General features: G+C 40.7%; 1 protein-coding gene across 1 annotated transcript in view; it reads right to left on the reverse strand.

Annotated features, from left to right (window-relative positions):
* Nucleotides 1–22,866, reverse strand: part of Ush2a (usherin) — a 665,632-nt gene that overhangs the window by 539,433 nt on the left and 103,333 nt on the right. The window contains exons 9-10 of the mRNA XM_055609194.1: nt 11,755–11,950; nt 9,525–9,655 (exon numbers count right to left, since the gene is read on the reverse strand). Coding sequence (XP_055465169.1) covers nt 9,525–9,655; nt 11,755–11,950 — 327 coding nt within the window. The remainder of the gene's footprint in view (nt 1–9,524; nt 9,656–11,754; nt 11,951–22,866) is intronic.

Genomic DNA, 22,866 nt, shown 5'->3' on the forward strand with positions numbered 1-22,866 from the left:
CACACACACACACACACACACACACACACACACACACACACACACACCACTCACTTCTTTGCTCCTCAAGGAATCTTCTCTAAAACGAACACAAAGTTAGTCACAAAGCAAGTATCAACAGACACAAGAAAATTGAAATAACCCCTTGTATCCTATCAGACCACCATGGATTAAAGCTGGATTTCAAAAACAACAGAAACCCTAAAACTCATAGAAACTGAACACCTTTCTACTGAATGACCCTGGGTCAAGGCAGTTATAGAACACAATTAAATCAGTGCTAAGAGAAAAGCTCATAATGGTAAATGCCTTCAGAGAGAGAAAGAGAGAGAAAAGAGACAGAGACTGACAGACAGAGAAACAGAGAGAGAGAGAGATTTCATATTAGGAACTTAAAAGTACAACATTAAAGCTCTATAGCAAAAAGAAGCAAACATACCCAGGAGGAATAGACAACATGAAATAATCAAACTGAGGCTAAAAAAAATCAATAAATTAGAAACAAAAAGAACAATACAAAGAATCAATGAAACCAAGAGCTGATTCTTAGAGAAAATCAACAAGCTAGACTAACCCTTATCCAACCTAACTAAAAGGCAGAGAGACAGTACCCAAACCAAAAAAAAAAAAACAAAAACAAAAACAAAACCAGAAACAAAAAAGAGGACATAACAACAGATACTGAGGAAATAAAAAAAAAATCATTAGGTTATACTTAACAAGCATGTATTCCACAAAATTGGAAAATCTAAAAGGTATGGAGAATTTTCTTGATAGATACCACTTACTAAAGTGGAATAAAGATCAGATAAACAATTTAAATAAATCTATAACACTTACAGAAATAGAAGCAGTCACCAAAAGTCTCCCAGCCAAAAAACAAACAAACAAAAACAAAGCACAGAATTGTACCAGAAGTGTGAATACCAATAATCCTCAAAGTATTCCCCAGAATAGAAGCAAAAACAACATTGCCAAATTCATTTTATGAGGCCACAGTTACTCTGATACCCAAACGACAAAGACTCAACAAACAAAGATTATAGACCAATTTCCTTCATGAACATTGATGCAAAAATACTCAACAAAATAGTCACAAACTGAATACAAGAACACATCAAAAAGATCATACTAAAATCTGTATACCTAAAGAAGCTAAGCAAGAAGGAGGTGTCCCTGGGTAAGATAATCAATCCTTACTCAGAAAGACAAACGGGATGGACATTGGAAGAAGGAGAAAACAGGAAACAGGACAGGAGCCTACCACAGAGGGCCTCTGAAAGACTCTACACAGCAGTGTATCAAAGTAGATGCTGAGACTCTTAACCAAACTTTGGGCAGAGTGCAGGGAATCCTATGAAAGAAGGGGGAGACAGTGGGACCTGGAGAGGACAGGAGCTCCACAAGGAAAGCAACAGAACCAAAAAATCTGGGGTCTTTTCTGAGACTGATACTCTAACCAAGAACCATTCATGGAAATAACCTAGAACCCCTGCTCAGATGTAGCACATGGCAGCTCAGTCTGCAAGCGGGTACCCTAGTAAGGGGAACAGGGACTGTCTCTGACATAAACTCAGTGGTGGGCTCCTTGACCACCCCCCCTGAGGGGGAAGCAGCCTTAACAGTCCACAGAGGAAGACAATGCAGCCAGTCCTGATGGACCTGATAAGCTAGGGTCAGGTGGAAGGGGAGGAGGATCTCACTTATCAGTGGACTTGGAGAAGGGAATGGGAGGAGATGAGCGAGGGAGGAGGGGAATGGGAGGAGATGAGGAAGGGAGAGGGAATGGGAGGAGATGAGGGAGGGGGCTACACTGGGATACAGAGTGAATAAAGCGTAATTAATATAAAAATGAAAATTTAATTAAAATAAGATGGAAAGGTCTCCTATGCTCATGTATTGGTAGGATTAACATAGTAAAAATGGTCATCTTAACAAAAGCAATCAACATAGGCAATGCAATACCCATCAAAATTCTAACACAATTCTTTACCAACCTTGAAAGAACAATACTCAACTTCATATGGAAAAATAAAACTCAGAAAAGCTAAAACAATCCTATACAATAAAAGAACTTCCAGAGGTATCAGCATCTATGACTTCAAGCTATACTATAGAGCTGTGGTAATAAAATCCACATGGTATTGGCATAGAAACAAACTGGTTGATCATTAGAATCAAATCAAAGACCCAGAAGTAAATCTACACACCTATGGACATCTGAATTTTGACAAAGAAGCCAAAATTATACAATAAAAAAAGCACCTCCAACAAATAATGTTGGTCTAACTAGATGTTGGCAAGTAGAGAAATGCTAATGGATCCATATCTATCTCCTTGAACAAAACACAAGTTCAAGTAGATTAAGACCTCAACATAAAGCCAGATACACTGAACCTGATAGAAGAGAAAGTGGGAAAAGCTTGAACTCATTGACACAGGAGACAACTCAACTGAACAAAACACCAATATTGCAGGCACAAAGACTGACAATAAATGGGACCTTATGAAAAGGAAAAGCTTCTGAAAGACACAGGACACTGTCAAATGGAACAAAATGCCAGCTTATAGAATAGGAAAAGATTTTCACCAACGTCTCATCTAACAGAGGGCTAATATCTAAAATATATAAAGAATTCAAGAAACTAGACATCAACAAACCACATAATTCAATTCAAAATGAGGTGCAAATGTATACAGAAAATTCTCAACTCAGGAATCACAGATTCCAAGAAGCACTTAAAGAAATGTTCGACTCTGCAGGCCTTCTGCAGTTCCACACCTGCTCTCCTCAGGTCCGATCTCGGAGCTCCCTCTTCTACATTGTTGCTACTCTTCAACCATTACATCTGCTTATTACATTTCCCCACCTGAGTGAGGTTTACCTTCCTCCCTTGGGTTCTCCTTGTTACTTACCTTTGTGGAGTCTGAGCACTGCAGTAGGTTTACCCTGTACCTTATGACTAAAATCTGCTTATAAGTGAGCACATTCCATGTCTTACTCAGAAAGACAAACGGGTCTTTCTAGGTCTTTGTTACCTCACTCAGAATGATTTTTTTTCTAGCTCCATGCATTTGCCTGCTTGTTTTTCATCATTTCGTTGTTTTTAATGGCTGAGTAGTATTGCATTTTGTAAATGTACCACGGCAGCTTAGGCTTCATGTGGACCCACTAGTTACGGGAGCAGGGAGTATCTCTGACAGGGAATATATTGCCTGCTTTTTAATTACTTCACCATGATGTGACTTCCCTACCAGACCACAGGGGAGGAAGATGGGCTCAGTTCTCATGAGACTAGACGATCTGGGGAGTGTGGGTAGGGGGAGTCCAATATTCTGAGGAATAGGGGAGGGGGATTCAGGAAAGGGGTAGGACTGGGAGGAGAGGAGTGAGAGGCCTATGCTCAGGAGAGGCCTATGACCAAGATATAAATTGAATTAGTTAATTAATAAATAAAAAAGGAAGAAGGAAAGAAAGAAAGCAGCTGAGCAAGCCACAGGGAGCAAGCTAGTAAGCAGCATCCTCCACAGCCTCTGCATCAGTGCCTCCAGGTTCCCGCCCTGTTTGAGTTCCTGTCCTAACTCCCATCTATAATGGAGAATGGTGTGTAAATATAAGCTGAAATAAATTGTTCCTCTGCACCCCGCCCCCCCCAAAAAGAAATGTTCGGCATCCTTAGTCACCAAGGAAACACAAATCAGAAGACTCAGATTCCATCCTACACTTCTCAGAATGGCTAAGATTAAAACCACAAGAGACAGTGCATGCTGGCAAAGGTGTGGAGCAAAGAGAACACCCTTCCATTGCTGGTGGGAGCGCAAACTTGTATAGTTACTTTGAAATCAATATAATGCTTCTCAGAAAACTGCCACTTCATCGACCTCAAGACCCAGCTATAACACTCTTGAGAATATACCCAAAGGACATTCCATCCTACCACAAGGAAAGTTGTTCAAATATGCTCATAGTACTTTATTTGTAATAGACCAAAACTGGAAACAGCTTAGCGATCCATCAACCGAAGAATGGATAAAGAAAATATACTGCCTGAAATTTGCAGGTAAATGGTGGGACCTGGAAAGGATCATCCTGAGTGAGCTGTCCCAGAAGCAGAAACACACACACGGTATATACTCACTCATATAGACATATAACATAGGATAAATGTACTAAAATCTGTACATCTAAAGAAACTAATCAAGAGAGAGGACCCTGACTAAAACACTCAATCCCCATCCTGAAAGGCAAAGAGGATGGACATCAGAAGAAGAAAACAGGAAACAACCTAGGAACATGCCACAGAGGGCCTCTTAAAGGCTCTGCCCTGCAGACTATCAAAGCAGATGCTGAGACTTATGGCCAATTGTTGGGCAGATTGCATGGAGTCTTATGTAAGAAGTGGGAAATAGTAAGATCTGAAGAGGACAGGAACCCCACAAGGAGAGCAACAGAACAAGAAAATTTGAACACAGGGGTCTTCCCAGAGAATCATACTCCAACCAAGTACCAGGCATGGAGATAACCTAGAACCCCTGCACAGATGTAGTCCATGACAGTGTAGTGTCCAAGTGGGTTACATAGTAATGGGAAGAGGGACTGCCTCTGACATAATCTGATTGGCCTGCTCTTTGATCACCTCCCCCTGAGGGGAGAGGAACCTTACCAAGCCACAGAAGATGACAATGCAGCCACTCCTGATGTGATCTGATAGGCTAATATCAGAAGGAAGGAGAGGAGGACCCCCCTATCAGTGGACTTGGGGAGCGGCATGCATGAAGAAGGGGGAGGAAGAGTGGGACCAGGAGGGGAGGGAGGAGGGGCTTATGGGGGGGATACAAAAAAAAGAATAAGAAACTGAAAAAGAAACTTAAGAGTGAAAAAGAAAAAGAAAATATACTACATTTATACAATGGAGTATTACTCAGTTGTTAAAAATTAGCTTCATGAAATATGCAGACAAATGGATGGAACTAGAAAAAATAATCTTGAGTGAGATAGCCCAGACCCAGAAAGACAAAAATAGTTTGTACTCACTTATAAGTGCATATTAGCTGTAAATTAAGGAATAATCATGTTATCATCAAGGGGACATGCACGATGCATGAATCTTCCTGGGAAGGGGAAATAAAATAGATATCGTGACTGGGAGCAGGGCAGGGATGGGAACAGGAGGGACTGGGGGAAGGCTGGAGGGAGAGAGTGCTGTGAGAGACAACTGGAATTGGGGAGCATCTCAGGGGCAAGCTAGAAAACTAGTTCAATGGAAACTCCCAGGAATCCACAGAGGTGACCCTATACGGAGCCTGGACTGGAATATCCTATAATCAGGAAAGATTTCCAGGATAGAGATTGGGACATCAATCCAGTCGCAATACCTTTGACCCACAATTTGCCCTGCCTACCCGAGTCCTGGGGTAAAGGCAGCACAGCAATAGTGGGAGATCACATGGCCTGACAGGAGGTCAGACACACATGTTTTGGCCGTACAGGCATCCAGGCAAAAATAAAACATGACAATGTTAAATAGAATACACATGGATGTACAAGAAGCCAGACAGAATTCACTGGGTGCAAGAGAAACAAGATAGAGGGCATGCGGGAGGCAGGAACGTAGGCATAGCGCATAAGACCAATAGAATCCCAGACAAGCTTAGACAGGAAGACAGAAAGGAGAAAGCCCAATAAGCGCTTGTAAGTCCATCGTTTTGAAGGAATCATCATGTCGTGATATTGCCACAGCAGGACCAAGCTTTAGACACACAGCCTTTGGGAGACAAACCTCAACTATAATGAAACCATGGTTTTCAGATCCCCCAAACTCCAGCATTTAAGTATTTTAATAAATAGCAATGCCCTCTAAAACTGAATCCATGCCCAACATTCACACAAACCCAAGAGGCTAGCCATCGGAAGGGACACCTAAGGAGAAATGGGTTGAAAGAAACCATCAGAAGTCACAAGACCCAGACAGCATTAGTACCCACATGGGAGGGAACTAAAGAGGGGTTTCAGTCTGAGAACTGGAGAACTCATAATGCAAATTGGAGAATGGAGAGAAGTAACATAGATGGTGTTGCTGGGCCAATATAAACTGCATGGAAGAGTTGAGAGGCAAGGGGAGCAGAGAAGACAGGCTTCACAGATAGTTGAAAAATATTACAAAGAAAAGATGGATAGATAAACGAATATCACACACACACACACACACTTTTCTACATTCCATTGATTACTGAAGACTAGTACATTTTAAAATTAGAAAGTATGGATAATTTAAGTCTGTACTTCTTTTAATGAGTTTTGGCCACTTGTCCTTTGAAATTTTTAACTTTGTAGCATCTTTCTCAGGTCTAAAAAGAAATCTTTATGTTTAAATTTATGTATAAATTGTACTTTCAATGAGCATAGTCTTGAATCAGCAGGCAATTTGACGAATGATTCTCATTTTAAGATATTAAGCTATCTGATGCATGACTAGTAGCCACCACTTTATTTAGGTGGGTCTTCTTTGATTTAGTTCAAACAATGCTTCAAAGTTTTCAGAATGTAAACTTTGAAAATCTTTTACTAAATTTGTTCCTGACTATTCTACTCCTCACGAAGTTTGATGTGATGCAGCCTTCCTAACAATAATTTCAGACTGTTGCGGCCATATAGAATTATGTCTGATTCTCCACATTTGTCTGAAATCTTGAAAACATGATCATCATTTGTTACGTATAATAGTTTAGGGATTTTGTTGAATTCAGTGTGCTGTTAATTTTGGGCTTTGTTGTTTTCTTTGCTTGTGTGTTTGTTGAAGATAGGCTTCCTGACGTAGTCCCAGTTATCTGGGATCTACATCCCTACTTCTCCAGTTCTAAGATGGAGCTTTCACACTCCATTTAACAGTTTTTAAGTTTTTTTTTTTTTTGATAAGTAAGGTCATGTTATGTACAAATGGAGTCGTTTCCTATTCAAATCCCTTGATTTCATTTTTGTCCTAATTTACATTGTCTACACTTAGTAGAAAAATGCTGAACAGAAGTGGGCAGAGGATATTCCTGCCTCATGCCCAAGCATTTTTCATACATTATGTATGAGTATGGCTTGTGTGTAGTTATAAATCTCACCTACATATTGGTATAGCTTTAAATTACACACCTGATTGTTGATCTAACTTACACACACTGACAAAGAGCTGAAGTTGATAGAAGAAAACCAAGCATGTAGCTCAAGGCAATTAGAACAGGCAATGGCTGCTTGGGTGTGACTGTCAGGGTATAGATACTGTAAGAAGGTAAGAACCAGACTGTTTGTGTGTATGTGTGTGTGTGTGTGTGTTTATGTGAGTGTGTTGTGTGTGTCTCTGTGTGTCTATGTCTGTGTATCTCTGTGTGAGTATTGTGTGTGTCTCTGTGTGTTTATAAATCTGTGAGAATGTGTTTGTGTGCATGTGTCCTAGTTTGGTTTTTCTTTCTCTGCAAACAACCATGATCACTAGCAACCAGGATAGGATTTGTTTGCATAAAGCTTACAGTCCTCCATGGAGGAAACCTAGGGTGGAAACACCAAGCAGGAACCTGCAGGCAGGGACTGAAGCAGAGACCATAGAAGAACAGTGCCCACTGGCTCACTTCCAGGCTCACATTCAGCTACCTGTGTTATAAAGTGCAGGCCCACCTCTCTAGGGATGGTCTCACATTGGGCTGGACCCTCCTCATCAATCAGAAATCAAGAAAATCCCACAGACAAGCCCACCAGCCTATCTGAAGCTGTATTTCATCAAGGTTTCTTCTCCTTCGGTACATCAAGTTTACAGTCTGGATAAGACATCACAGATTTCAAGCACAATGAAGGCTGGGGTCGGCTCAGTGATAAAGCATGTTCTTGCCTGTGGGACTGTGGGTTTAGCCTCCAGAAACAGAGAACAAAGCCCTTACTAGCATCAAATAGACTATGGGAAATATTCCTTATGAGTTATCACTTTGTTTTAACGAAGAGCATGCCATTGGTCATTAACACACTTTGACCACCTTCTCTGTCTTTAATCTGTGTTTTTACTTGCTCTATCATTTTTTTTGTTTTAGAAACTGACTTGAGATAAGTCTTGCTATGTAGCACAGGCTGGCTTCATATTTGCAATCTGGCCCTGGCTGGTTGGATTTAAACAGGTGATTTTCCTGTGCTTGCCTTTCAAACTCCTAGATTACAAGAAATTGCCACCTCAACTTTTTTTGAAAAGCTCTCTTCCAGGTTTGCCGAAAGTTACATGACAAATATATCTACCTTGAATTTATTATGTTTACAATGTAATTCATAAAATATTCCATAGCTGGGCTTATTGCCCTAATCTTTATATTCTCAACTGCTCAAAATAATACATATTTATTAAAACTAATACAATCATTGAGTTGGCTTTCTAAGATAAATTTTCCTTTATCTAAAGGAAATTTATTGATACGAGGGTGACAAGTCAAAGCTAGAGATAATGACAGCTGATTTAAACACAGGGCTATTGGCTAGAGCTCAGACTTAGGGACACCTTAGTGAAACTCCGCATTCATGTAAATTAGACATCACAATTTGTGACACAGATGGCAAACATATTTTAAGATTTAAAACATACATGCTATTTTCAAACTATTGGGAAGGTAGGATTTAGAAGCAGAGAAATACCACGACTTCCATTTGAGTCTTCCTGCAATTGGCTTTTGCAGTACTATCTTCTCCTGGCTTTGGGATTAAAGAGTTATTTATACTTAAGAAAAAATTTTTACTACTTTGAAGTTTGATTAAAATCACACTCTCAATTCCTTTTGACATGTGCAAGATTAAAACTAAAATGAATCTTTCTTTTCTACAAAGGGACCCCTAGCAGCACTCAGTTAACAATCCCGATGGACATTCCTCAAGGCCCAGGCTACTTTGGTTATCTTTTAAAAGCCAGCTTAGGACTGGCTGCATCTCTTCCTCTGTGGCCTGGTAAGGCTGCTCCTCTGTTAGGGGGAGGTGATCAGAGAGCCAGCCACTGAGTTCATGCCAGAGACAGTCCCTGCTCCCCTTACTAGGGAACCCACTTGGAGACTGCCATGGGCTACATCTGTGCAGGGGTTCTAGGTTTTCTCCATGAATGGTCCTTGGTTGGAGTACCAATCTCAGAAAAAGAGCCCTGGGCCCACATTTTTGGTTCTGTTGCTCTCTTTGTGGAGCCAGTCCTGATGAGACCTGATAGTCTAGGGTCAGATGGGAGGGGAGGAGGACCTCCCCTGTCAGTGGACTTGGGGAGGCCCATGGGAAGAGAAGAGGAAGGAAGGGTGGGATTGGGGGCGGGGAGAAGGAGGGGTTTTAGCTGGGATACAACGTGAATAAATTGTAAATAAATAAAAATAAATTAATTATTTAAAAAAATTCTCCTTGAAAAACAAACAAAAAACAAAAACAAAACAACAACAACAAAAACTGCCAGCTTAGAACTTCCTGAAAAACACATCCCAAACTGGTCTCTAATATGAGAGCCACCCCTCCCGAGACGGAAGCAACTCACCGGGCCACAGAGGAGGCTGCCGTTTCTGGTCCCAGCGTGGTTACAGGCACAGGGCTCACAGACGTCAGGGGCAGAGGGATCTGCGCCGACGCGTCGGTAAAAGTAAGCCTGGCACGACTCGCAGTTTCTCCCTGTGTCAGGATAGCGTGTTCGTTACAACTCATCATTCATTACAGTAGGTTGTATCATTCAAGATTCAAGACTGTATCCCTCTGAGGAAATTCATAATTTTGGGGATGTCCATTTTAATGCACCTTTCATCTCTACCTGCCAATTTAGTGATCCGGAGCATATGAAACGGTGAACCTGTTCCAAATGTTGCTTTACTTCATTAAACACCATCTGTTGTGCAGTACCACACTTCTGAGAAGTTTAGCTTCGGAAGGGAGCATCCATTTGAAAGGAATCCACTTCTAAAGTTACAGTCGCCTTCTTATGTCTAGGCGCGTATTTCTAGAGCAAACTGAGGAATTGCTGCGCTCGGCAGAACACACAGAAGCAAAAGGCAGCAGAAGCTCGGTACCGCAAATGTTTGTTGAGAGTCAAGGGGCTAACACAGTTGGCAAGCACTTGCTATGCGTGCAGGAGGACTTGAATCCGGTACCCAGCACATTCCAGAGCAGCCAGGCTCACCCGGCAGTACTCATCAATTACCCGGTGACAGATGGGTTCCTGGGGCTCCCTGACGAACCAGTCCGGCCAAACGAATGAGTTCCAGGTAGAGAAAGGTGGAGGGTGACTGAGAAAGATTATTTGATGTTACCCTCTGGCCTCTACCCATATACACGTGATCAGCACACATAAACACACAAAACAATTACAAAATGTATCTTTCAAAATAAAGTATGAAAAATGGAGAATGCTCTTAACACAAGGAATTGTACAGTTACACAATTTTTAATGCCTCTGTTAATTATTTTTTTCAAGTATCAGAATAAATAAACTCACCATATCTATACATATCAGATAAGTCTTGCATTAAGTATTAGAAGAGCCTGATATAGTCAGTGTGTAATGCTGTTCCTATGGATTTCAGTATCCCTTTCCTCTTGCCATCTTCTGACTAACTTTTTCTATGAGTGATTTCCACAGCCAATGTGGGTAGTGCCAAAACCAGAGAAAGAATCTGAAATAAACCTTCACGTTATCAACTTTCCTATTAAAAAGCCACACACTCTGTTCTGATGCTGCTGGAAACGGACACATCAGGAAACTTTATAATCAACTAATCTTTTTTTCTTTATTCTGAGGGACATAAGCTTCTGGTTAATAAATAAGTTCTTCATATTTCTGGAGTGTTGATGTGCCCACACGCTGGTGGCTGCTTCTCAATGTGTGTTTCTGCTGTAGAACCAGCTCTCACGTCAGAAGCGCAGGAATACCCACCTTCACAGCCTCGGCACTCAGATTCTCATGCTAGTTTATGTCAGCAGGAACTATCTGAAGGATTCACTCATGCTTAGAGTAACACTTTGGGGTTAATTGTATTCACATTGTATCTCATGAACACAGACGCTGACTGTTTTTGTTTTAATGTTAATACTGCTCTTCAGGAAACAGTGATTCCAATGATTGCTAGAACTTACTTGTTTACCATCTTCTGTATTTATAACCTTTTGCACATTGTGTGTGTGTTTGTGTGTGTGTGTGTGTGTGTGTGTGTATGATGAACAAGTATGCACCATTGTGTGTTTCTGAAGGACAGAGGACAGCTTGCAGAAGTCAGCCCTTTTCTTCTACCATGTAGGTTCTGGGAATCCAGCTCTGATTGTTGGCCTTTCCAGTGAGCTCATTTTCCCATGAGCCATCTAGTTGTTCCATATGTTTACAATATCTTCAAAGGATTATTGGTGTCTGTGTAAACTCTGAGTAAATGTAACAGGTCCATGTGTGAAACCAGACACAAGAAAAACAGAAAACAAAACAAAACAAACAAACAAAACGACACAAGTAACGTACTGTAAGGGTGTACCAAAACCGAGCTAGGCTAAGCTATGTGAATTAGCAGTTTGGTAAACAATGGGGACACTTTGGAAGGAGTATCTTCCTGCAAACATAAAATGGAGGACTGTTTCTGCACAGGGAAGATTTGATGAAACAGCTTTTGCTTCTAAACTTAGCAGCAGAAAAGCTCGTTCCCAAATAACCGCATTACAATTAAAAACACCCTGCACCTAGAGGTAGCAGGCACGGCCACCGGCTGAGCCAGCCACTAGGGATTTCGGCTCACCTGTCGTGTGGTGCTGGCAGCTGTCGCACACCCCTCCGCTACCTCTGCCGTGCTCTAGAGGGAACGGGTCCACGGAGGCCTCGTAGTGGCAGCTGCTGGCGTGGCGGTTGCACTGACAAGGTTTGCAGTTGAAGGCGTGAACCCGGTCACCACTGCGGAAAGGCTTGTCGTTGTAAAGAGGCAAGCAGCGATCGCACTGGAACGAGAAGATGTCGGAAGAAATGCAAAGCTGTGATGTCATCACTCATATGCCGATCACTGTCAGTGAACGTAAAGTTGAAAATCGTCAGCTAAGAATCTCTGAACACTTTGTCTTTATAACTACTTTATAAATAAAAAAATACATGAGTTAGGATTCTTCTACAACTTTTAAATTATGTTGAAATATTAAAATCTCTCCACTCTTAGCTCTAACAATAAAGGAAATCATAGACAGTAAAATGAATATTAAATTATCCTCCTATAGTTTCAAACTTTGCAATGACTTGGGGTATGAATTCATCTAACTCTTTGTAAAGAATCTCATCAACAACCCTTTGAAGAGTGCTTGCCTTTATCTTCCCTTACTTTGGTTTGCTGAAACAATCCTGTGCTATGTTGTGCTAGATGACTACAATCATTCTGATTCAGCACACACCTTCACAAAGGGTTGTGCAAGCCGGTCACTAACAAGAAGCGATTCTACACCTGCTTCCCTGCCGGAGAAGAAAATGGGACTGGTCACGGACCCTGTGCATATAATTTAGATGGCAATTCAAAGATTGAAGGCACTGCAGCTGTTTTTATCAAGTAAGGAAGCAAAAAAATAAATATCATTGGTCATTTAGGGCCAATCAATCCAAATATTAACAAAAGACAATTTCTCCTTCAATTTTTACATAGTGAAGCAATTTTTCATTTCACATTTGTAAAAAGAGGGAAAAGAGACAAGAATTCTCTTTTCCATTGTTTTTCTATTTCATAGTATACTGGACATTTTAACATGAGGCAAAGGCTGTGTTTTTGTTTTGTTTTGTTTTGTTTTGTTTTTGTTGTTGTTTTGTCAACTTAACCAAGGCAGAAAAGCAAATACAGAAGAAAATATGGATACTACATAACTATCAGGTCACAATGTTCAGACATAGGGACTTGAGCTGTAGTTATTTTAAAAGAATGAACCCTTATATTTCAGTCAGCTTTCAAGGCTTTATAATACTCTTACTGTGATGAAGGTTTTTTTTTAGCCATAACTGCTCCTATATCATAGACTGGAGTAGCTGCCCTCTTCCCTTCTCCCTCTTTCCTCTTCAGACACTGGTATCATCCTCATGCCCTTCCGTCCTTTAGAGATACTAATGCTCCTGTCTTTCTGTCCTCTACAGATAACCATGTCATGCTCTGTCCTGTCCTCTAGAGACACCTATGCCAATACCCTGTCCTTCTGTCATCTAGCAGCATGTGTGTCATATTCCTGTCCTTCTGCACTGCAGCCTTGGTTCCCTTACAACCTCTCCCAGGGGATGTTAGATACCTATTTTTACACTTTCAACACTGTCTACAAAGCAGAGAGGTAGTTGCTAAGATGATAACTGGAATTCACATCTAACTCTGAAACCAAAGTCCAAAGAAATCTCTTCTTGGAAGCATTTAGGGCACAGGTGATAGTGAGCTAATACTTGCACTCAGTGTTCAGATCAGCTCTGATGAGCTTGGTCTCAAAAAGGCAATTCTGGCTAGAAAACAAACTTATTTAACAAAAGAGAGACACAACTAACTCCTGTTAGTTACAGTTCTTTGGCCAGATCTTTGTTTGTTTGTTTGTTTGTTGAGACAGGATCTTGCATATATCCAAGATTAACAATGAACTCATTATGAAGTCCAAGGTGGTTCTAAACTCACAGTTATCCTTCTGCCTCAGTTTCCCAAGTGCTGAAATTATAGTCAGGCACACTGACAAAAAAGAAAAAAACAAGATGGAAGGAAGAAAGGGAGAAAAGTAGGAAAAAGGGATTCCTTAAATTTTTCTTTACTAGCAATAATCATACACTAAAAAACTCCTTTCAAAAATTGAGTTAGCTGTGGACTAGATGTCAGAAAGTATAATTCACTTGCTTACTGACTGCAAAAAAACAAACAAACAAAAAAATCCTAGTATAATGTGAAGTATGTTCTCGCACCATACTAAACCCCATGGCAAGCATTTAAAATTTCCTCCTATCAATAAAAAAAATAGATATGTATACCATGGTTCATGTACACAGTGGAACAGTAATCAACCATAAAAATAATGGAATTGTGTTATTTATAGCTACATGGGTTGAACTCCTGTTAAGGAAATAAGTCTGCACACTGAGAAACAAACATGGCGCATCCTCAGTTCCACGTGGAAGCTACGCAGGTATCAGCAGAGGAGAGGCCACTGAAGCTGTGGTGCAGGAGGAGAGCTAAGGGTGGATGTGTAATGGACACAGGCATGAGGCAGTTTGACAGGGGAAATGAGTTTTAATGTTCTGAGCACAACTCTGCAACCATAATTGGCACCAATTAACTGTAAACTTCAAGCAGCCACTTGAACAGATCTCACCATTCTCTATACAAAGAAATCATGGGCTCTTGAGAGCAAGCACCTAAAAAGAACACCGTGTAATCATAATATCCTGTGCCCATGTGCTAAACTATCATGCTTCATCCCGTAGATGTGAATGGTCGCTGTGCATTAGTAACATAGTCTATAAACAAGATGGCTATTTTGTTGCATTGTAGGGCCTGGGTCACCAAGCATTCACATGCCCGAATTGTTAGCTTTGTAATATTTATAATAATATATACCTCCTCAAGCCTATTTGTGCCATTCATCACATAGAAACAGAAATATTTTGTAATGTTGTTGTGCTAAGCAAGGATTTGTTAAGAGTACCCAGCACATGACTGAACCTCAGAGAACATGACCTACCATTGTTCTACATTATTATGGCATCAGCAACCAAGGACTGAAACAGCTAGGACACACCATCAATGCTGCTGAACAAACTTAGTTCTTAAACCCACTTTACCTCTGTCAATCCCAGTTTCTTCATCTCTACAGGAAAGAGAAGTCATTATCTTATCAGCGAGTTAAAGCAACTATGTCATGGGAATAATGGTTAAATATTCCAAAATGGAAGCTGGACAGTTGGGGTGCACACCTTTAATCCCAGCACTTGGGAGACAGAGGCAGGTGCATAGCTGAGTTTGAAGCCAGCCTGGTCTACAGGATAAATCCAGGACAGCCAAGGCTATACAGAAAAACCCTGTCTCAACCATCCCCCTCCCGACCCTGAAAAAATTCCCAAACTATTTAAAAATAGTTAAGTAATGTCCAACACCAATTGTAGACGATCTTATGAACTCAGGATGAGAGGTTACAGGAGGGTGTAAGGAAGAGGTGTGGGAGGGGAGAAGTTGAGGAGAGAGCAAAGGATGAGGAGATTGGGGAGAAGGAAGAGGTGTAGAAGAGGAAGAGAGAGAGTAAGAAGAGAAGGAAGGGGGAAGGACAGGAGGAGGAGATGAAAAGGAAACTGGAAGGAGAAAATCGGTGAGGGAAAGGGGAAATATCTGAAAGGGTCCATGACCTCAAGTCTGAAAGGCTGCAACAGAACACAAGACACAATGCTATGAGAAGTGCTGTCACTAACCCTTGGGGATTCTGTCACCTTCAAGGAAACGAATGAACTTCCAGAGTCGCCGTGCCCAGAACCTTCATCCATGCAACCATGCTCATGTCTACACTTTTAAAACTCGTCCGCACCGTAAAATGCTAAGGAGAAGCAACATTTTACTGCATGGACCGATCTCAGCTTGTTTTCTTTTGAAATTTGTTTTTCTTTGTTGCTGTTTTGTTTTGCTTTACTTCAAAAACAATGTTATTAAAAGAATTTTCTCACCCCAGGGTGATTTTTCAAATTGTACTTTCTTCATGAAAGTTGGTGGAGAAGAGCGAGGATGAAGGAGTGCGGCCCAGTCACGCCGATCACACGCGGTTTGGGTTCCACAAAGTAACTGCGGGCTGGATTCGGGGAGGGGCCTGCGGGAGGCAGGGTTGCAGATCCAGCGAAAGAAGTCCTCTGATGCCCATGGAAACAACACTTTTCCCTTTTGTTTTTGATCTAAATGTCTTTTTCTTATTTGATATTTTGTCCTTATTTTCAACTTACAAGCCACTCTCACGGGCCTTGTGATAACACAGAACTAACTGCTGTGTCAATGATCCAAAACCACAGTCCTGGCTTCTTGATGCTTTCAATTAAAGATGAATTTTGCTACAGACCTGTGGAATGGTTTTGATCCTGGCCGCTACTTGTTACTGAAACAGCTAGGCTTACTTTGGCAAAAAGCTCTAAAACATAGATGAAATGGGTATGTATCATTGTGTTTGTTGACTATGACAAATCCAATTATCAGTTTGGGCATTTTAACACTATAGACACCAGAGTGTCATAGGGATTCTTCAAGATAATTAGCTAGTGTCAGTCTACCTCTAGGGTGGCTATTTATTTTCACATCAGGGCAGCACCAGGCCCTGTTTCTGCACATAGAAACTTCTCTGCTGAATTTCTTCAACTTTCATAGGAAAGACCTGACATCTTGGGGTGTGTTCATTACACTGGAGAGAATGAGATGTTTTTAATGCCCAAAAGTAAGCATACATGTCAGCTCAAACATAATGTAAGTATATACAAATACATATATGTATTTATAACACATTTCAGATTTTTAAATAAATTTCAAGTAACACGTGGAATATAATCTTATTTTCTAGATAAAGGGGTATATTTATGTATACAGCCAACTTTAAGAAGACAGAAAGATGCTAGAGATTTGAACACAGTACCAATAATATCAGATCTGAAAGGTGTGCACAGCTGCTTGCTGGGATTACCTATGGATGGCTGGAACAAGCGCCTTTTACAGTTTATGACTAGTGTTTTTCCGCAATGTATGCCTATTACAACTTATTAAAGTGTTTTGCATAGCTGGGGGAGGGATAGTAATTTCTCCTTAGGTGGGAATCCAGGTAGTTGGGCCACACTCTGGCGGCGGGGCGGGGGGGGGGGGGGTCTCCACAACCAGGAGGACATGTTCAACACAACTTGAACTTGTTGGGTTATGAGTGGCAGGAGACATGAAAATGGGAAGGAGTATTGGTAGGTCTTGGAGGAGTTAGGAAGGAGTAGGTGGTGAAGATTCTCAAAACTATCATAAGAAATTCTTAAAGGATTATGTTTTTTTTGAAAGTGTTAAAATCAAATAAAGTTGTGTACTTGAGCACATTTTGGGTATATGCCAGGAGTGGTATAGCGGGATCTTGAGGAATCACTATTCCTAATTTTGTGAGAAAGCGCCAGATTGATTTCCAAAGTGGTTGTACAAGTTACATTCCCACCAGCAGTGGAGGAGGGTTCCCCTTTCTCCACATCCTCTCCAGCATGTGTTGTCACTTGAGTTTTTGATCTTAGCCATTCTGATAGGTGTAAGGTGAAATCTCAGCATTGTTTTGATTTGCATTTCCCTGATGATTGAGGATCTTGAACATTTAAGTGTTTCTCTGCCATTTGATATTCCTCTATTGAGAATTCTGTTTACCTCTGCACCCATTTTTTAATTGGATTACTTGGTTTGTTGGTGTTTAACTTCATAATCTCTTTATATATTCTGGATATATCTGTTCTTTATATATTCTGGATGTATCTGCCCTCTGTCCCTCTGACCTCAGCAGGAGAGACTCTAGCCTCTCCTCACTGTGTGTCAGCTACACTTACTATTGATTTTTTTTTTTAGTAGGTGTAGGGTTTTGTCATATGTTTTCACTCCACTGTTCATACATGCTGTAGCTTAGGTGGTGTTTTGCTGCTAAGGCTTCAACAGAAATTTGGTCAGAATGACATCAGAGCTTGGAAATGGACCATGAAGAGAGAGAGAGTGATGTTTTTATTGTGAACAATGGATTAGTTTTCAGAGAAAGCAGAGAATGGGCTGTTATAAAGCACCTGGCCCCATATGTTGACTCCTTCTCGTCAATGGGCAAGAAATTGCAAGAGGCCCTTATGTGTGTTCAGAAGTTGTCAGTGCCGTTTTCTTGGACTTCCAGAACCATGAGCCCAAGCTACCCTCTTCATTTTATGTATTACCCAGATTCAGGTTTTGTTGTTGTTGTTGTTACAGCAGAAAAATCTATAACATCACATTATACATCATTAGTCTGCTGATTGGATATATTACGTTAACTGATAATTGAGTCTTGTAGTATCGCATGCCTGGGATAAATTCCTGCTGGTTGGGGTAGAGAGCTTCTTAATTTCATAGCATTGTCTTTGTCAAGACATGAATGACTCACAGCCTCTATAGAAAGTGTCTGCCTATGTTCACATCTTGAAATGTTTTCTTTCTACTCTTCTGTTAGTTTTGAAGTTTGTGCCCTCTATTAAGGTGAATAACTCAGCTATACCACTCCTGGGTGTTCACTCAAATGACTTCAAGCCCATCAGAGAGAAACATGCACAGCAGTGTTTACTGCCGCTCCCCATGCAACAGCTGAGTCATGGGGTCAGACTGGTGCTCGGCAACAGAGGGATGCTTAACGGAAACTGTATATTTACACATATAATAAAATTTACAGCCATGAGAAAGTATGAAGTTACATTGTTGGTGGGGAAATGGATAAAACTAGGCATAATCAGCTAAGTGAATTACATTAGTATCAGAGAGACAAACATTGTGTTTTATGTTGAATATGGGCCCTAGACTTATAGATGACATCACACACACACACACACACACACACACACACACACACACACACACACACTTTAAACAAAATTAGAAGTGCAAGTGGGGGGGTGGACAAATGAACTAACAAATCAGGCATGTTGGTTAGCTTTTGTTTTATTTGTTTTCATCAGTTTGACACAGTTAGGGTCATCTGGGAACAGAGAACCTCGACTGAGAAAATGTCTCTAGGCAAGTCTGTGGATGTGCGAAGGCCCAGGCCACCATATGCCACCTCCATGAAAAGATGGTCCTGGGTTGTATAAATTAAACAAGCTGAGCAAGACATGGAGAACAAACCTGTAAGCACCGTTTCTCCATCGGAAGTCTTTGCTTTGGACGCTGCCTTGCATTCCAGCCCTGACTTTCCTCAATGACAGACTGTTACATGGGGTGTCTAAACCAAACAATCCCCTTTTCTTTTTTCACACTTATTAAATTTTTTCTTTATTATTATTTTTACTACACTTGACTCACTTTGTGTCTGGGCAGTAGCTCCCTCTGTCATCTCCTCCTGGTCCCACCTTCTCCTCCCGCCCATGTTCCTGCCCTAGTCCACTGATACGGGAGGTCCTCCTCCTTACTGTCTGACCCTAGCCTTTTGGGTCTCATCAGGACTGTCTGGATCCTCTTTCTCTGTGGCCTAGTAAGGCCTCCTATCCAGATGGAGGCAGGCAACTAAGTTCATGCAAATGACTGCCCCTTTTCCCCTTACTAGGAAACCCTTACTAGGGAGACTGAGATCATGGCCTATATCTGAACAGGTGGTCTAGGTCCTCTACATGCATGGTCCTTGGTTGATTCATCAGTCTCCGCAAGATATCCTGAGCCCAAATTTTCTTTGGCTCTGTTGGTTTCCTTGTGGAGATCCTGTCCCCTCCAGGTCTTTCTATCTCCCCCTTCTTCCATAAGATTCCCTGCACTCTGCCCAAAGGTTGGCTATGAGTCTCAGCATCTGCTTCGATACCCTGATGGGTAGAGTCAGAAATTGTGGTCCATTTACACAACAGATTACTACTCAGCAATTAAAAACAAGGAAATCTTGAAACTTGTAAGCATAAGGATGGAACTAGAAAAGATCATCCTGAGTGAGGTAACCCAGGAGCAGAAAGACATACATGGTACATATTAACTTATAAGTGGATATTAGCCATATAATATAGGATGATGAACATATTAAAATCTATAGTCCTAAAGAAGCTAAATAACAAGGACCCTAGGGAAGAGGCTTACTCCTCATTCAGAAGGACAAACAGGATAGACATCAGAAGTAGGAGAGTAATGGGAACAGGACAGGAGCCTTCCACAGGGGCCTCTGAATAAACCCTTTTCTCTCCAAGTTGCTTTGTGTCATGTGTATTAGAGCAATTTTAAAAAGCAAGTTTAATCAGAAGTGGGGAAAGCAGGGGGCACTGGGGTGGGGGCTTACATGCATACCACACACTTGCATGAAAATGGCCACTATGTGAGCATGTGTAACACAATTTATAAAATGGAGAAACCCCATTTGTGATAATCTTGACACAAATTTCTTTGGACACTATTTATTCTTCCTGGTGTTAAGTCAAGTCTGTCTACAGTTGTAAAATGTGGGTTTGTTGTATGTTTTCAACCTGCACTTCTAAGTGCTATTCCAGCCTCTGGGTTCATCTGTGGTTACCGCTGCTCACGACTTCACCTGACTCTTCTGGACCCGTCTCTCCGGCACTTGCAGGATCTGCCCTTTGTCTTTGGTGGTTGTCAAAACTATTATGTTGGATCCCTATGCTTACTTTCTTAGTCTGCATCTTTTAGAGAAAGTCACGATATCCTCAACTTCAAAAAATTCTTCACTTTTACTCTGTCAAATATTATATTTTCTGACTCTTATTTTTATTATATCTGTGTCGTCCACAAAGCTGTATATGTCCATAGGCTCATAACCTTTTTCTCTTTAACTGTATTTTACATATCTACTGACAGAAGTAAAATAACTAGTGGCTTATAAAGGTAGCACTATTTTGTCAGAGAGAAAATTAAATTTCTTGTGTTGGGATTCATTAAATGTGTTTTAAAAGTGAAATGTCCAAATGCTGGTTAAAAATGTATTAACTCACTGGTATTACAAAAAGTTAAAATGTGAAACGGAATAAATTCGAGTAAAATCTTACTGTGCGTGGAGAGGATGAAGCAGTACCGGGCAGGATGAATAGCTTCCGTGAGGTGCAGGTTAGTCACGGTGACTCATAGTTTTGGATTTCAGTGCTCTAAAGGAATTTATTCCATAAAATGGCAGGAAATATCCATTTAACATAATGAGCATTGTGAAGTGTGATGTTGGCATCCTTTGGCTTATTGAATGGTAGGAAATCTTATTAAATAAAATGTTTCATGCTGGCTCTGCTATTTATAATACTAACGAAAATGCACACTGATAGTTTGATCGTAGTTAATTCATAAGATTCAGGATTAATGTTATAAAAGGGTCACAAATTAAAGCCAAAAAGTAAGAGAATCATTCATGGTCACTAATAAATTGCTCTGAGAGGGCTTGGCTCCCCTTGCAGGTAATGATGTCATACAATGATGAAGGAATAGCTAAGCGGCCAGCAGAGTGAGACTGCTGGCTGACATCCTGGCCATTGCGTCACTCTTGGCCTGGACCACAGCTAGAAAATGAAAATGCACTCTGACGCAAGGTTCACCTAGTAACACCTTTCTTAAAAGCAGATTTAGTCAACACTTGAACCCGTAAAATCTGTAAGTACTAGGTAAGATCGGGTATTGTGGCAAAGGTCTACAGGTCCAGTTTCTCGGAGGTGGAGGCAGGAGATTCAAGAGTGCAAAGACTGCCTCTGCTTATAATAAGCATGAGGCGACATGAGAACCTGTCTCCAAAGCACACTGGGAAATAAAAAGGCTGCAGATAAGAAGGCAAGGTAAGAAGGTAGATTATGCTATGCAACCTCATTAGCAAATACATGAATATACAACCCCGGACTTGCACAAATTCTAGGTTCTATTGTGCTTTATGATTTCAACTAACACTTTTTGATGGACCTGATCAAGTTGGTGACCTAATAAAGTGAAATACAAGCTCCCTATTTTGATAGAGGTGCTGCCACAAGTAGTTAGAAAATGATTGAAAGAGGGAGTTGGTAGAGTAAGATTTAAAAGACTGTATAACAGAAGAAGAGATATTGACAGCAGTTGAAGCTAAGTGGGCCCAGAGGTTAGAAGAAAGAGACAATGTGGGAGAGGGATGCATTCTACATCCCGATAGAATGGAGATTATACAGCTGCCCAAACTCTGGATATTTAAATGAGTGCGTTCCATGGTGTACAGATCATACATTCTAAAAGAAATTAAAACACACCAGCTTTGGAAGATGTTAGCATGGGTGCGCGTAAGCATGGGTGTAGAAAACTGTGAATCTATAGTTAACACAAAATGAAAGATTTGTAAACACCCCACAACACATGCCTCAGCAATAACGATCGCTAACAAAATAAAAGAAACCATTGGAAAACATGTTTCTATTTTCCATATATCCGATGATTAATGTAAGATCAACGCTTTGCAATCCTGACTTCTACTTTGAAATACTTAATTCTACTTGAAAGCTAATGGGTAATATCTAGTATTTTGAATTTTTTGCCTCAGATCAATCTGGAAACAGGCTGAGCACATTAATCATGTGCAGCTTTGGTCTTCCTTGGGAAGACACATCGCCAGCCTTCTAAAAGTGTTCTCTATTGATGAAATATGCCATTATTTCTACTGTATATATCATACGTTAAAGTCAAGAACTTAAATTGCCAATATAATGCCAAAATATATAAGAGTTCCTCAGAAATATTGAGGGCAGCCAGGGAGCCCCCTCCCAAGGCCCACATTCTACCTGTTAAAAATTATAATGGAATAACAGAGAAGTCCAGATTTAATTCATTTGAGGGCAAGCACAGTCTTTAGTATTAAGTTAAGTGGATTTTCAGTCTTAATTTCTGTTTTTTTTTTTGAAAGGTTGAAACATACAAATTAGCATTGGCAGCAATAGACCTCCTGTTGACTGTACTCTGAATAATAAATCTTGTAGTCTGTCAGCCTATCAGTCTATCAGCACATTTTATATAGGTCTCCAAAGCACAAAAGACCAGACGCTGACTTCCTGGAAGTCACCCAGGTTCAAGACTATAGGTGGTAGAAAGTGCAGTCACAAAACAAGATCAAGGAATTTCTTTACCTGGGGTCACTGCTACTCTCCCTCAAGCAGTTCTTGCAGAAGACAAACACAGTAGCAACTATCTCCTGAGGAATGAAAATTTTATCTGAAAAGAATTTCAGACCTG

The sequence above is a fragment of the Psammomys obesus genome, unplaced genomic scaffold (genome assembly GCF_907164565.1).
Source record: "Psammomys obesus unplaced genomic scaffold, mPsaObe1.curated_primary_1811, whole genome shotgun sequence".
In the NCBI taxonomy this organism is placed as follows: domain Eukaryota; kingdom Metazoa; phylum Chordata; class Mammalia; order Rodentia; family Muridae; genus Psammomys; species Psammomys obesus.